Here is a 16,481-nt window from a genome sequence, read left to right on the forward strand (position 1 = left end):
CAATTTGGTATAACACAGATGCTATGGTGTCGGGTTTCAAGTGAACAGTCTGGCCAATCTTATCAAAATCTGTTTCCACAAAATGTTTTGAACATAGCCAGACTGTATTGCTAGTCTGTACCACAGTGATCCATCTGGGTCAGTTCTTGTGATAGCTAAGGCTTACTTTTTCCTTAAGTTTGAATCCATTGGAAACCTGCAAGAAAAGTTCAGTCACTCAGTCAAAAATGTATAAATCTATATTACTATAAGAGCCTAGTCCTAGTATGCTGTATATAGGTTTAACAAAATAAAGTTTACATTTATGTCGACAGCAAATTATACGTACATCAACAAGCAGCAAGTTGAAAACAGCCCAACAGCATCATCATGCATGTCAATAGGTGTACTATTATGCAGCCCCTGCAGCCTTAAAAGAAAAAACTATATAATACCTATCTGTAAAATGTTATGCTTTCCTCCTTCATGGACCAATTTGTCCGATTTTGGCAATTGAAACCCGGCAATGAACTGGCATTTTGCAAAAAAATGTGTTCACATCCATACAGTGACTTGACCTCACCAAGATGGCGGTGCTCTCCTCCCTATGAGCAATCACGTGATGTCTCCTCTAGCAAAATAGCTCATTGGTCTTATTTCCGCCTTGCCCTCCCACATGCGAAGAGGCGTCACACGTATTCATTTTGTAGTAGTTTTGTACAACATGCTACTTGCTGTTGGTTGTCCCCGGAGTAAAATTATATTGCAGTCTCCCTGTGCATAACCAAGGTACCCTAGATTTTTTTTTGGTGAAACATACTACAAATAATCAGAAACCGGAAAACACAAATGTGTACCGCGTGACCCGTTTGCTCCTGATTTCCGCGTTAGACGATCTTTGATACCGGTGCCTACTTGACAGGTCTTTAAAGTATCTCGGCCCATCGCGGGGGGTGTTACCAAGATGGCGGAATAAGCGGTTACTTTTTTCGGGGCTCCGACGCTTTACCTGAAATAATAACTCTTTCTATATGACAAGTTCAACCAAAGCTAAAGAAAATACCAGCAAAGAACTCTCAAACCGATTCAGCTTGAAAGAGGTTTGTTTACCACTGTTTTCGTTATATTTTTCAAACTTCGACGTGAAGAAATGGCTAACACTAGCAAAGACCATGAGTACCATCTAGTGGCTTCAGGACAGACGTGCAGCGAGGGAGAAGTTGAATGGATGGAGGAACAGGAAGACATCTCACAAGATCAAACGAGAGTCAACAGACACCACACACCGGTAAAAAGCCCAAACCCTAAAAAGATTAAAAAGAATGCTCCACAAGAACGCAAGGAGGAAATATCCAACAGTGTCCTCTTTAACGCGATTCAAACCCTGACAACCAAGTTTGACACTCAAAGTGAATATCTGAAAGGATATGAGTTTCAACTGCAAGAGATCACAGATGCAGTTAAACAAGTTAAAGAATCTGTTGATGCAAATACAGCTGCTGTTAAAAATGTTGTGGAAGATGTGAACCGCCTCAAACTGCAGATGGTGTCTCTGCAAAAAGAAAATGCTTCTCTCCGTGAAATGTGTCTGGAACATGCAAGATATAAAAGAAGATGGTCTCTGCGACTTATTGGCCTTCCTGAGAAAGAAGGGGAAATCACACGAGATGAAACTCTCAAGATCCTTTCCAAAGTGATGTCGGTCAACGTTGAGGAACTACGACACTCAGTGGACACAGTGCATCGGCTGGGACAGAAAGGAAAAAATAACCAACCAAGACAAATTATCATCCAGTTTGGAATGAGAGTTGTTCGAGAACAAGTCTGGAGAATGTCAAAAAATGCAAAAATCTGCAAAGATCTAAATGTTCGCTTCAAAGAAGACTTTTGCAAAGAAGACAGGGAGACTCGTCAGCGTCTTTGGCCGAGAGTGGAGGAGGCGAGGAAGAGAGGACTCAAGGCCTTTTTAAAGGACGGCTACGCGGTCATCGATGGTCATCAGGTCACTGCTTGAAACCAACACTCCTTCATCTAGACTGAATGGACAAAGACATCTTCCTGAAGAAGAAAAGAGAAAATAAATCCAAAGCTGGTATGTTATTGTGTTGAATGTTATTACAGCTTTGAGAAAACCGATTAGAAAAATGTGAAATTGCATTATAGCCCTTTATGGAGTTAATTGCTTTCCAGCTATTCTTTATGGTTCTTTCTTTGTTATCTTTAAATGTTCGTGGTTTTAAGAATGTAACAAAGCGCAAGGCAATTTTTCTTTACTGTAAGGCACAAGTTAACGTGAACTGTTTTTTCTTTCAAGAGACACACAGTAGTGAAGAAGATTTTGATTTTTGGAAATCTCAGTGGGGCAGTGGAAACATTTATTTATCTCATGGAAGTCCTCGTTCAGCAGGAGTGGCAATTTTCTTACATAATTTTGATGGTAAAATTGTTGATCATAAAAGTGACACAGAAGGTCATTGGCTAATGGTTAACATTGAGGTGGACGACACTAAATATATTCTTGTTAACATTTATGGTTTCAATAATAGGACAAAAAATCAGAAATTCCTCACAAACATAAATCACAAGATAATCAACTGGAAACAGATGTATGCAACTGACAAGATTATTGTTGCAGGTGATTTTAACGTAGTACCAGATGAAAACCAAGACAGACATCCAACTCAACACAACTCTCCTCATTTCAATAAAATTATTTCTGAATTTTCTAACTCTCTCGACCTTATCGACATTTGGCGTAGACAAAATCCAAATAAGCTTCAATACACCTGGAATAACTCTCAACACTCTCAACGCTCAAGGATTGATTACTGGTTAGTAACAAGTAATCTAACATCTTCAACCTTGAATTGTAATATCTCCCACTCTCCTCTCACTGACCACTGTGCTATCACTTTGGCTCTTTCCCCTGAAAAAAATCAACCAAAAAATGGAACATCCCACTGGAAATTCAATAATAGCCTTTTAAATAACAAAAACTTTTGTAAAAAAATCAAATCACTTATTCCTGAAATAAAAGAAATACAATACCTGTCTCCTATTAATAGATGGGAGTGGTTGAAATTTAATATTAGAAAAATTGCAATTGTAGAAGGAAAAATTTTGGCTAGAAAAAAAAGACAAGAACAGACTGAAATAATTTCAAAATTAAACACTTTGTGTAATTTAACTCAACTGAGTGAGGAAAATGTCATTGAAATTAACAAATTGCAATCTAAATTAGATGAACTCTATACCGAAAAAGCCAAAGGAGCATTTATTCGTTCAAAGGCAAAGTGGATGGAAGATGGAGAAAAAAATTCAACTTACTTTTTTAACTTGGAAAAAAGTAGACAAAGGAAAAAAACAATCACTAAGTTACAGATAGAAAACTCTCTAGTAGACGATCAAAACAATATTAAGGACTATATCACCAACTTCTATAAAAATCTTTACACTACTCAATATTCAAATCAAAACACACTTTTATTTGAAAGGTTAATCTATGATAAAGTCCCTAAAATAGACAAGACATTTAGAGATCTCATGGAATCTGAACTTACTATAGATGAGCTTGATAAAGCTGTTTCCCAGATGGCCAGTGGTAAATCACCGGGACCTGATGGAATTACAGCTGAGTTCTACAAACACTTTTGGACTGACATCAGAGAAATGTTGTTTGAGGCATTCAATGAATGCATCGACGAACAGATGTTATCACCTACAATGAAAAGAGGCGTTATTTCCCTTTTACCCAAACCAGGCAAAGATGTGTTATTAATTGATAATTGGAGACCAATCACACTTCTTTGTTGTGACTATAAAATACTAGCACATATCTATGCTAACAGACTGAAATCAGGAATATCTCAGATCATAGACGAATCACAATCAGCATTTATTAAGGGGAGACATATTCACCACCACACTCGCTTAATCTTAGATATATTAGATTACAATCAAATTATTCCTCAGGATAGTCTTATCCTTTTTTTGGATTTTTTTAAGGCCTTCGACTCATTAGAACACGCCTTTTTGTTTAATGCCTTGAAAACCTTTGGCTTTGAATCAAAATTTTGTAACATAATTAAAATGTTTTACAAAGACATAAGTAGCAACATTGCACTCAACCGAGGTTTCTCAAACAGTTTTCCTGTTAATAGAGGTGTTCGCCAAGGATGTCCAATTAGCCCGCTGTTGTTCATAATTTCAGCGGAATTACTAGCCATCTTTCTTAAATATTCTCCAGATTTTGAGGGTATTAACATTTTCGACAGGGAATTTAAAATTAGTCAATTTGCTGATGACACAGCTTTATTTTTAAAGAATAAAAATATCGTACCTGTTGTTATCAATAAAATACTTTTGTTTTCAAGAGCATCTGGCCTTACCCTAAATCTCAAAAAATGTGAAATCTTACCTATACATACCTGCAATCAAAGTATTATTGAAAACATACCTGTAAAAAGTGAAGTGAAATATCTTGGTCTAATAATAACAAAAAATAGTAATGATAGAGAAAGTGTAAATATCACTCCCAGACTAAAAACAATACAGAAAACTTTAAATCAATGGTTGGGACGTGGCCTATCAATATTTGGCCGCATTCTATTATCCAAAGCGGAAGGTTTTTCAAGACTTGTGTATCCCTGTCACTCATTATATACATCCCCAAAGAACATCAAGTTGTCTAATTCTATTCTCTTTAAATTTATTTGGAAAAATAAGACTCACTATATACGAAAATCACAATTGGTCAGAGATTATAAAAATGGCGGTTTAAAAGCTTTAGATGTTGAATCACAGATTGTAGCGTTTAGAACGAAATGGTTAAAAGGCTGTATTTCCCAGCCTCATTCTATGTGGTATCATATCCCAAACAAACTCTTCGGTAAGGTCGGGGGACTGGAGTTTTTGCTGAAGTGTGATTATAATATTTCAAAAGTACCAATAAAACTATCAAACTTTTACAAACAAGCCTTAGAATTTGGGAAGATGCTTTTCAACCATAACTTCTCCCCTCACAACACTGTTTTATGGAACAACAGATTTATAACTGTAAACAAGAAATCCTTGTTTATGTCTGAATGGTATGATAATGGTGTGTATTTTGTCCATGACTTGATGCATACTGATGGAAGGCTGTTATCATACTATGAGTTTGTAACCAAATACAAGATTAAGGATTCTAGTAACTGTTATAACAAAGTCTGTAAAGCAATTCCCATACCTCTACTTAATCTCATTCAAAACATACTACAATACAATGAAATCAAACCACAACTTTCGGAGCTGAAAATTAATAATATTCCCCTAAAAGATAAAAAATGCAACAATAAATTAATAACTCTAACCTTTAAACAATTAATTTTCTGCAACTTTAGTATAAACAATAGATGCGATTTAGAAACCACCCAAATGAACAAATCTTTTTCTTTATACACAAAGTACCCACTTCCTCCTAAAATGAAAGAAACGCATTTTAAAATAATATCTAAAATTTACACTGTTGGAGATTTTTTACATAAAAGATTCAAATTTGAATCGGAACCATGCATATTCTGTTCATCTGAAACTGAAACATTAGAACATCTGTTTTACAGTTGCAACCAGGTTAAAATATTTTGGTCTGATATACACAATTGGTTGTCACTCAAAATTTTAAATATTCCCTTTTTTTCCTTATATGATGTTCTTTTCTATATGGAAAATCTGGACCCGGGAATTTCTGATGTCATTAATGTTGTTATTATTTTATGCAAACATTTCATTCATTTGTGTAAATGGAAAAATACATGCCCTTTATTTAGTATTTTTTTGAATTATTTTTCTGATTATTATAAGTGTCTTAAATGCATTCCTAACAAAAACAAGAAAACTACAGTCATTTATCAAAATATATCAAAAGTATTATTATTTTGAATTGTTTTGGCCTTGCCTTTGCCTATTATTTCATTTTTGTTTCTTTTTATTTCTATATGTGCATTTATAACGTTTGTTCACCCTAATTTGGTTTGTATATGAGCATCTAAAAAAAAAAAAAAAAAAAAAAAAAAAAAAAGGCACACACATTGTTAAAAATATTACTATTTTTCGTTTTTTCAGTCTTATATGTGTGTGATATTAACAATTGTTTATTGAGCAAGTAAGTGACTGTGAATGTCTGTAAATTGAAAAATGTACAATAAAGTTTGTTTAAAAAAAAAAAAAAAAAAAAAAAATCTCGGCCCATCGCTTTACGCACGAGTTATATTTTTACAATGTAATCTTTTAGAAACAGACACGACAGTAGTGCGCTTTACAATACGCATGTAAGGATTCTTTAAAACAAGATGGAAGTATCTCTTATTATTTGGCTTCTACATTAATCCCCGCCTGCTAAGAGCTATTTTTTTTAGATGAAGTTAGCATGATGTAAGTTTCCTGAAGTGATTTTTCGGAGTGAGTAGACAACCGCCGACCGTATGTCCTGGTTTGATTGCAGTTGTATCACGAATGACTGAGGTGAGTAGTTGGGAGCCGCAGCGGACCGGAAGTAGAATCTTTTAAAAATAAGTGTGACAAAAATTAAAGTGTTTTTTTTTTTTTTTTGCTCGTCTTTGGGTTCACCTTCTCGTATAGGACGATTATTTATTTATTTATTATTTTAGTCACTAAGTAAGTAAGTAATAGTAAACAGGATGCCCCGTCGTTTTTCTTTTTTAACAGGAACTTTATTAATCTCAACAATCCAATACAATACAGTGCAATGCAATAATAGGAAAAGAACAAGCCAGGGGTTTGTGATTACATGTTACACAAAGACATTGAAATTTACGCACGAATCGTATTATTATCATTATCATTTTTATTTTGAATGCCATGTCCAGGGTTCTGTAGGTTTCAAATGTGTTTTGAAAACGCTGTTTTCTGTGATTCTTGCAGCTGTGGTCATCACCATGGGTACCAAAGTTGTTGTGTGCTGCAGCGTGCTGTACATTCTGGTTGACAGCATCATCACCACTGTCCTGTACACACATGGATCCCAGCCTTCCCTTTTTCTAGATGATGCTCTACACTTCAATATCCTCCGGTCCGTCTTGGACCTCTGGGGCACCGTGCTGCTCCGAGCCTCCCTCCTGCTGGGGGCCTCCATAGGGGTTTCATGGAACAAGGAAGAAGGCCCATTGAGAGTCGCCAAGCTCACCACTTTCATTCTCTTCCTCTGCATGGTTGTCATCACTTACGCCCTGGCCAAGATGTTGATGCTGACAGAGATGGAGCCTCTGAGCCATCAGCCGTGGTTCTTGAGTTTGATCGGTTGGACATGTGCCTCGTCTTTGTGTGTCATGCTGCTCTGGAGGCAGCTAGGGAAGAAATCCAGCTTGGTGGGCAGTCACAGCATCCAAAGCAGCAGCCGTAGTGGAGGAGGAGGAGGCTCTGAGGACACTGAGAAGTTGATGGAGACAGCTGGTGAAGAGGATGAGAAGGAGGAGGAGGGTCAGAAAAAGGGGAAAGGCACAAAGAGCGGTTCTGGAGCTACACTGGGACGCTTGCTCAGCTACTGTAAAAAAGATGCAGGACTACTTTCTGTAGCCGTATTCTTCCTCCTCATTTCTGCATTGTGTGAGTATCTTAAAACAACAAAAGCAAGAGGAAGAAACCAGGAGCAAATGCACCAACTTATTATAGAATCTTTAGAAAATCTTTGTGGCAATATGACATGTTAGATATCATACGTGAACAAAAACACGTTTTTGAACTCTTGTTATAAAATTATTTTAAAAGCAGTTTTTATTCAAAAAAGACTTATATTGGCCTGGCCTTTTAGTCAAAGTAACAATGAGTCATAAAAAGCTCCTGACTGTAAAACACTCAACGTCTGCTAAAACTGCTTATGAGAAAAAGCTTTTTTCTTGTTTTATATTCAATTTTCTTTACTTCAGGTTAATTACCTTAAGTCTTACAAACTAAACTTGAATAAGCAATATTTGTGTTTAGCAAGGGATATTTGCCATAAATTGCTTTAGAACCTCATGGAGTTTAGTTTCTGCCGCCATTTTTAACACACAATAGAAAACAGGTTTTCTTCTTTCTAGTGCAAATCAGTAACTTATTTAATTCTGCACAACTTATAAAAACAGAAAGATGTCCAAGGGCAAAGATTACTGCATCCGCACCTTCCACCTGCTAGTTTACTGCTCTGCTCTGTAAATGAACAACAAAATACACTTGAGCTTTGTGGCAAGTGCACAATTACAGTTTAATAATTAGCATAAGTTCTGGATTTATTAAGGGGAAAACTGCAAGAATATGAAAGATTGAAGCACAACAAAAACACATGAATTATATCCAGCTTAACAATTACATTTTTAATGCAAAATATGTGACTTTTCTCATGAAGTTAGCTTTTTTTCAAATAAATTCTAACTCTGTTATTTCTCAATTTTAGTCAACAAGTAATATTCTTTAGTAATGCAACGTCTTAACGAGGAATTACTTACTTACCTCACCCATTACAGATTTACATTTGACTGCTAAATACTGATATATTTTCATACTTGAATGTCCAAATAAAAGGCCCACTCCAATCATGTTTTGATCCCTTGTAAAAGTGTTGCCGGTGGTCTTTTAATTAGGATTATGCAGTTTTTTTTTTAGACTAAATTAATTTTTCAAAAAGCTGTTATGTTTTCTAGGACAAAGTTTATGTTCAGTGGCAGGAGTTCAATAGAAATTCACATCCTAGTTGGACTGTTGGCGCGGAGTAAGCCCGCCCCATTCCTATCACACATCTGTTTACGTGGTCTACAGCTAGCTTACAGCCCCCTCATACCCCCAACCTAACTTTAGTGGTGCTACTAAAATGGTGAGCTGTCCAGCCTTACAATTTTGAAGCAGATTCCAGCTCAGGCGAGGAAAACAAAGACATACATGCACCTTTTAGTCTACAAGTGGATACATCAGAATGGAGCGGAGCAGGAAGCTTGTGGCCTGCCCAGTGTATTTTTTACGTCACAAATATAATCTTTTAAAACTGCATTTTTTTTTGTCTGCTCCTGATTCACCACAATTTGAATAAATAAATATGCAGAAATGTATTTTTAAAATGTTCTTTGATTTTGATGTGATTTGAAATGGTTTATTTCAAGCAATCAAAGCAAGAATAATGCACAAAACAACACAATCAGCATTCATACATTCATACAAAGACGTATCAAACTTAGGATAATTAGACATTAAAACAAAGATTGCTTGAAAGGGAGTGGAAGGAAGCAAACTTATATAATCCCACCCCTGTTCTACCGTAATTATTTTTATTAACAAATTTATTATTATCTGAATATACATTTTAACATAAATTTATTTAAAAAAAAGATTGAGTTCGCACTCAAATCTGCTGTTTTGTGATTTGCTTCTTGTCTTTTAGGTGAGGCCTTTATTCCTTTCTTTTATGGTAAAGCCATAGACGGCATTGTAGTCCACCAGAGCATGGGCTACTTCGCTAAACCCGTGATCACACTGGCAGCTCTGGCCTTAGTCAGGTAAGTATCTATGGAATATGAGGTCATTTCATGGTCAAATCTCAGCTGAGGGGGACTGAAATGGCAATTTCAAGAATACAAACAAACCAACGTCTTAGCAGGATCCGAAAATTGTGAGAAGTGGGCCAATTCTCTGAAAACCTGGTCTTGTAACCTTAAGAAATATACGAAATATATCACCGAATGAGAGATTAATTCCTATCAATAGAAGCTTATTTATAACTGCAACTAAATCATTATGTGTTTGTTTGCCAAGAGAGTCATTTGGCTGCTAGAGCTCATAGTTTTTAATGATTTGTTTGGTTTGTACCAGAGTTCAGGTGAACTTTCCCATCTGACAAACAAAGAGGACAAAGAGGAGTTCAGTGACTGGAAGGTGTTTATGGATGGCTGTTAAACATCCTAAATCATCAACTCTCCTCTTCCACGTTTGACAGATTGTTTAAGATTTTTGTGGAGATCCTCTGTTTTCATATTTTCATGTCTGAATGAAAGCTATCTTCTCTCTAAAGAAATGTTTTCCAGCAGTTGTGTAGTTTTCCCCCTGTGATGCTGCTTTTGCCCTCCAATCCTTCTTTATTTAGCGACTTACCTCACCATTAAACATTATAACTGGAGCCTGTAGAATCTGATATGCCACTTTATCATTTGTTCCCACAAAATTCTCCTTCAAATTAGAGAGAAATCTTTGTGTTGGTTTTTGTCATGGCTGTCCTTTGGCTCAGATGTTACCCTTTTGTAAGGACCACAACTGTGTGTCTATTTGTAAAACCTTAATATCACAAGAGAATATACCCTGTTTTAAGTATTTCTATGAATACTTGGAGGGAATAAGTATTTGATCCCTTGCTGATTTTGTAAGTTTGCCCACTTAAAAAAAATGGGGCAGTCTGTCATCCCAATGGTATAGTTCATTTGAACAATGAGAGATAGAAAAGTCAAGAAATCATTTATTTAAGGAAATAAATATCTGAACCGTCATGTTGGAAAGACTTAATGCCGTTAAAATGAACCTACCATTAGGACATGTGCCAGACTATCAAGTTCTTTCTAAGAGGGCAAACTTGCAATATCAAAGGGATCGAATACGTATTTCCTCCACACTATGTGTTAAAGGTCTTAACTACAGCCATCCGAGCAGCACTGTCATCCACTTCTTTTCTATTTTCCTAGTTCACTTGCCATTGGGATACGAGGGGGAGTGTTCACCCTGATTATGGCCAGACTAAACCTTCGTCTTAGGAGTCATCTTTTCAGAACCTTGATGAGGCAAGAAATAGCCTTTTTTGATGAAAACCACACAGGTAATGTGGGGGCACCTAATATAATTCCCATGCCTAGATCTCCACCCCCTCCGTTGAAACGGTTTTATTGAAATGACTCTGCAGGGGACATTATTTCCCGCCTGTCAGCTGACACCACTCAGGTGAGCGACCTGATCTCCCAGAATATAAATATTTTCTTGCGGAGCGGCATCAAAGGCGTTGGCTTCATCATCTTCATGCTCGGGATGTCCTGGAAGCTTACGATGGTCGCCATCATGGGATTTCCTTTTATCGCTCTTGTCTCCAAAGTTTATGGCAAATACTACAAGGCAAGATAGTTCTCTTTTTTGGGTTATTTATTTAGGAGATGTTACAGTTTTTCTCAGTCGCTTTAGTACAATTCTCAGATCAGAATTGAAGTTTGCAAATACTTGTGTGCATTTCTCAAAACAATTTGTACAAACAGCAAAAGACGATGGATTTCTTGCAAAAGCCTGTAACTTGCTCAAAATCTTTAGTTCATCTCTCAAAACTAAGTCTTTATGTCATTGAACATGTCAGTGCCATCAGAATGTCAAGTCCTTGTGCCATTGTCTACGAACAAGACAGTCAAATTACTTAGTCATGTTGTCAATATAACTGTGTACTTTAGAGGGAGTTTCTGATGTAAACTATGGCTAAAGTTTTGATGACAATTATTGTAAAATGTAAGTTACACCTTTTTTGTTTGATTGCAAGAGACTGGACAAGATTCCCATTTACACTTTTATTGTTCATATTGTAATTTGTTGACAGACCATGTCATACCAACATAGAAAAAACCCACTGCAAACAGTAACACAAAGGGAAAAAAAAAGATAGGACAACATTCTGTACAACAGTCCAGGCAGTGCAGTAGGAATTGGTGTGGTCTTCCTACACCTCTTGTCGTTCCTGTATGTTAGGCCACAAATTCTAATCCACATCACAGCGAATATCCTTTCTTGCAATGCAGCGAAATAGGTTTGTAATATTATGACAACTTGGTCAACCATTTTGCAGTTAATGACTTATACGATGAACTAATGACTAGGTGTTTTGAGGAGTAAGACTATTGCACAGTGAACTATATAATACATTTTGATCAACATGACATAAACGATTGATAATGTAGCAAAGAGCAGATAATTGTACATAATCATTTGCATGGATGTACCAAAGCAATTGCAACTTGTTCAAAGAAGTGAGAAACTGCTTATATGATGTGCAGAAGTGACATCATGATTTGAAGATTGAACAAATAGTTTTGGGAATTTCATTCTGATCTAAGAATTGTACTAAAGCGACTGAGAAAAACTGTAAGAAACAAAAAATCATTCCGCTCATTTTTGGCGAGATCTCGCTTGTGATGTCAGCACACGTCAAAAGGATTGAGAAATTCTTTATTTCATTTTTAAGCATATATTTTTTTATATTGTCCAGAAACTGAGCAAGGAGGTACAAACAACCCTCGCAGAGGCCAATAAAATTGCAGAAGAAACCATGTCAGCCATGAGGACGGTGCGCAGCTTCGCAAACGAGACTGGAGAGTCAGATTCTTACTGTAGCAAGCTCTCAGCCATGTTCCAGATCAACAAAAAACAAGCCCTGGCCTATGCTTGCTACATGTGGTCCAGCTGTGTAGGTACTTTCAAATAGAACATTTTCCCTAAACCCTGTTCTGATCTTAATGTTTGGGTTTTTGTCTATTTGTCAGATCTCAGAGCTGGCCCTGGAGGTTGCCATCCTGTACTATGGAGGCCACCTTGTGATCGCTGGTCAGATCAGCAGTGGGACTTTGATTTCTTTTTTTATATACATGTTGGAACTAGGAGAATGTCTTGGGGTATCATGTCTATTCTTTCATCAGCTGTTTTCTATAGAAGTATTAGGCTGCTGGAGCATTAAAGTCAACTTGCTTTTTCGGCAGGAAATTGCATCAGTGTACACCGGCCTCATGCAGGGAGTCGGAGCTGCTGAGAAGGTTTTCGAGTATTTAGACAGGAAACCCAAACACCCAGCAGACGGCACAGAAGCTCCAGACACATGCACGGGTCTGGTTGAGTTTAAAGACATCACCTTTGCTTATCCAACACGACCTGAGACTGATATTCTGCAGGTTTGTTCTTCTCCTCCACTGTGGTGATAAATCTCCTTTGGCTTCTCAAGTGAAAGCTTTCAAGCAAAATCTTTCCAGAGGTGGTCAGCTTTGGCCCAGGTGGTGCAGCTTGGGGTCAGTTAGATCATATATTTAGAGGTAACCAGGTAAAAGGGCACTATGAAAGAAAAACAACCCAAACTAAGTCGGTCTCAAATCGGTATATTAACTCTGCAATGAAAAATTTCTCCTTTTTGATTCTAATGAGTATTTCATGATGCTGTTTTTATTGTCTTTTTTCCCCCCAGGGAGTGTCATTTGCTCTGCAGCCCGGTGAAGTCACTGCCCTGGTGGGGCCTTCAGGCAGTGGAAAAAGCTCCTGTGTGAGTCTGCTGGAAAACTTCTATCTCCCACAGCAAGGCCAAGTGCTACTGGATGGGAAGCCGGTAAACACCTTCCAGCACACCTATCTGCACTCCAAGGTGAGATGACCCTTTCATTTATGGCACGGTAAAGGTGACCAGAGCTTATTTGGACTATGTTCAAACTGATAGATGTTTAGGTTAGTTTATGTCAAAGTTTTCTCCCCAAGAGCCCCAGTTTGGTTTGACAACTATTTCAATAGTAATTTAGCAAGAATTCATTGAACTCTGTGGATGTAGAAGACACAGTGAACTGTATTTGCCCTCACACCCTTCAAAGAAAAAAAAACATGTCCATGTTTTGATAGATTGCTTCTTTAAAAGGAAAGCCAGGAATGAAATACCTGGAAGCTAGTTTTTTTTTTATTTTTTTTTTTTTTTATATCAAATAAAACCCTCTTGTTAGCAGATACCAGATATGTATTGTTATCAAAACCTTTTGGGAACATATGATATGATATGATGTGATATGACGAATCCTCAGTTTTTCAAAGCTCTTAAGGTCTAAACACTGCCTTGTTCCTTAAGGAATAAGATTGACTAATAATTAAATACTCTATACAAGTTGCTTTTCTGAAAGAGTACACCGCCCTTCACAACAATTTTGTATTGCACAACAGCTGTGGAGCTCTCTCACAAAACAGAATATAAGGCAGATGTTCAATAGCTATTTAAACTTCAATAACAGATTGAAGTTTTTGTATAAAACGTCTGTTTCTCTTGTCTACAGGTGGCTCTTGTGAGTCAAGAGCCTGTGCTGTTTGCACGGACAGTAAAGGAGAACATCACTTATGGACTGACTGGAGTTCCCATGGAGGCTGTGGTGCAAGCAGCCATCAAGGCTAATGCTCATGATTTTATTACCGCCCTCCCCAAAGGCTATGATACTAGTAAATACCAAATGTGTTCATGGGAATTGCTTCTGATGTGGTCTACATGTCTGCACATGTCTAAGGCCGTTTGACAGTTGTTCAGTATTAGTGAGGTGGCCGACAGGAAGTATTACACGTGTATTTTTAAATCGAAACCACACTTTTCCAGCAACCGGGGCTGCGCTTAATCGATGACAAGTCGAATGTCTCAGAAAATCAAATCTACCATATTTACAACTCGGACTGAAGGAATAAAAGATATGAGAAATTGTACTGCCACCTGATGCGCAATAGGAAGACAGTTTATCACTTATGTTATTTGCTGGATGCTTGCAGGCTTTTTTGTGTGCTTAAACATACATACATTCAGATCATGTGTGTTTTTAGCTATATGCATATGATTGCCAATTTCAAATTCCAATATACTACTTTTTTAAATGTTTATAAATAATAATGAATTTCCTATTTTACAAACCTGACTTGAGAGGATTAGTCGAGAGGGAATAGATAATTGATAATGGGTTGTATTGGATAGTTGTTTCTCTTGTGGCTAGTTTAAATAATAAAATTCCTTTCTGTTTAAGTAGTAAATTGGCTAAGTGAACCAAAAAGTTTCACATATCCTCTTTCCTTTTTGATTTTTTCTTCAATGAGGTGTTGGTGAAAAAGGCACACAGTTGTCTGGAGGACAGAAGCAAAGGGTGGCCATTGCACGAGCTCTCATCCGCAACCCTACAGTTCTCCTCCTGGATGAGGCAACCAGTGCTCTGGATGCAGAGAGTGAACACATGGCAAGTTGCTGTCTATAGAACAAACTCATTCTGCTAATGAGACATTTGCTGTAAATGCTGTTTTAACTACATTCAGAGGGATGTACTGTGTGAATTGACTGCAGGTTCAGCAGGCTCTGAACAACATCATGCAGGATCATACAGTCCTAGTCATTGCCCACCGGCTCAGCACAGTGGAGAAAGCAGACAACATCATCGTGATTGACGGGGGCCATGTGGTTGAACAGGGAACCCACAGTCATCTGATGGCTACTAGCAGGCTCTATTCTAAAATGGTGCAGAGGCAAGTGTTGGGCATGGAGACTGGAGCAGGAGTCTTAAATTCACCTGGAAATTCCTGGAAAGGTGGTGGAGGAAGGACTCGCAGAAGACAGAGCAGTAGCAGCAGCACTTCTAGCGGGGCGGAGTGCACCCCTCGCTACTGAAAAGGAAAATACTGTGGGTAGAGTTTGGGCTAAAGGGTCTCAGGGGTTTCACTCCTTTGCCATTGGAAAATGGGAAATAACTAATCATGAAGAACCTGTAACAGTCCAGTCATTCCTGCATGTTTGATGTGGACTCTTATCATGTTTGTGACACTAAAGCTAAATGAATAGAGGAGCTGTACCAAAAAGAAAACAAAGATAGGACCTCTGCTGGAATAAATGTGTTTATTAAAGGAAAACAGTACATACTCTGTTAAAATAAACATATAAATCTATTTAGGTTTTTTTTTAAGGTCTTTATTATTTATGTAAAGTCCCAATCTGATGAAAATTGTATTGTGGTTTTTTTAACATGTACTTGTGGCTTTATCTGATGACAAAGGATGTATATTATAAATTAAGTTCAAAATTGCATTTCTGAGTATTTCTTTATTTAAAAATGTGAATCAGGAGCAGACTAAAAAAAAATGCTGTTGAAAAATATGCTCAGCAATCCCCCCCCCCCCCCCCCCACACACACCTGCTCAAGGTGAGGTGTTTGTGAGGCGTAGAGAGATAATGGAAAACTCCAAGTTCTAAGAAGAAATATAGATGTCCGCTTTCATTTTTAACTCAAAAATGCACCGCTAATGTCAAGTTGGGGGTGTGATAGGCTGTAAGCTAGCAGAAGAGCGAGCAATCCGAGAGCTCTCATCGAGGAAGGGGAAGGGGGCGGGGTTGCTCTGTGCCAATGGCCCACCACAATTCCGCTCTGCAGAAACTATGTCCTAGAAAACGACAAAAAAAAGTTTTTGTGGATGAAAATGGCATTATCATAATTCAAATACTACTGGGAAGACTTTATAAATAGTTTAAAAGATTATCAGAGAGGGATTCTAATTTTTTTGCTCATGATTTCTTATGCTTTTATGTTGTTTTCATAATAATAATGTGAAAAAGCTATATCTATATTCTATATACATGTTGTTTTAATGCTTTTGAGGTATATGCAATATTCCCAAGAAATGTATTATTTACATAAACAAACCTCCACCAATACATCAGACACTTCAAATAGTTAAAGAAAAAAAATCTTACCAGACATCTTAAG

General features: G+C 37.3%; 1 protein-coding gene across 1 annotated transcript; it reads left to right on the plus strand.

The window, feature by feature from the left end:
* Nucleotides 1–6,197: 6,197 nt before the first annotated feature.
* On the plus strand, nucleotides 6,198–15,805 carry abcb9 (ATP binding cassette subfamily B member 9). Its single transcript, XM_023958736.1, has 12 exons — nucleotides 6,198–6,480; nucleotides 6,901–7,581; nucleotides 9,386–9,500; nucleotides 10,674–10,804; nucleotides 10,889–11,094; nucleotides 12,227–12,424; nucleotides 12,501–12,629; nucleotides 12,714–12,902; nucleotides 13,190–13,363; nucleotides 14,034–14,193; nucleotides 14,830–14,966; nucleotides 15,071–15,805. The coding sequence occupies exons 2-12, from the start codon at nucleotides 6,915–6,917 to the stop codon at nucleotides 15,389–15,391; spliced, it is 2,427 nt and encodes an 808-aa protein (XP_023814504.1). The 5' UTR covers nucleotides 6,198–6,480; nucleotides 6,901–6,914; the 3' UTR covers nucleotides 15,392–15,805.
* Nucleotides 15,806–16,481: the final 676 nt, after the last annotated feature.

Source organism: Oryzias latipes, chromosome 9 (assembly GCF_002234675.1).
Source record: "Oryzias latipes chromosome 9, ASM223467v1".
Classification (NCBI taxonomy): domain Eukaryota; kingdom Metazoa; phylum Chordata; class Actinopteri; order Beloniformes; family Adrianichthyidae; genus Oryzias; species Oryzias latipes.

Excerpts from the sequence above, each read along its gene's own strand:
- abcb9 (XM_023958736.1), top strand. The coding sequence starts at position 6,915 with ATGGGTACCAAAGTTGTTGTGTGCTGCAGCGTGCTGTACATTCTGGTT. Across the intron at positions 12,903-13,189 it reads CTGAGACTGATATTCTGCAG|GGAGTGTCATTTGCTCTGCA; the intron begins GTTTGTTCTTCT and ends TTTTCCCCCCAG. Across the intron at positions 14,194-14,829 it reads CCCCAAAGGCTATGATACTA|GTGTTGGTGAAAAAGGCACA; the intron begins GTAAATACCAAA and ends TTCTTCAATGAG.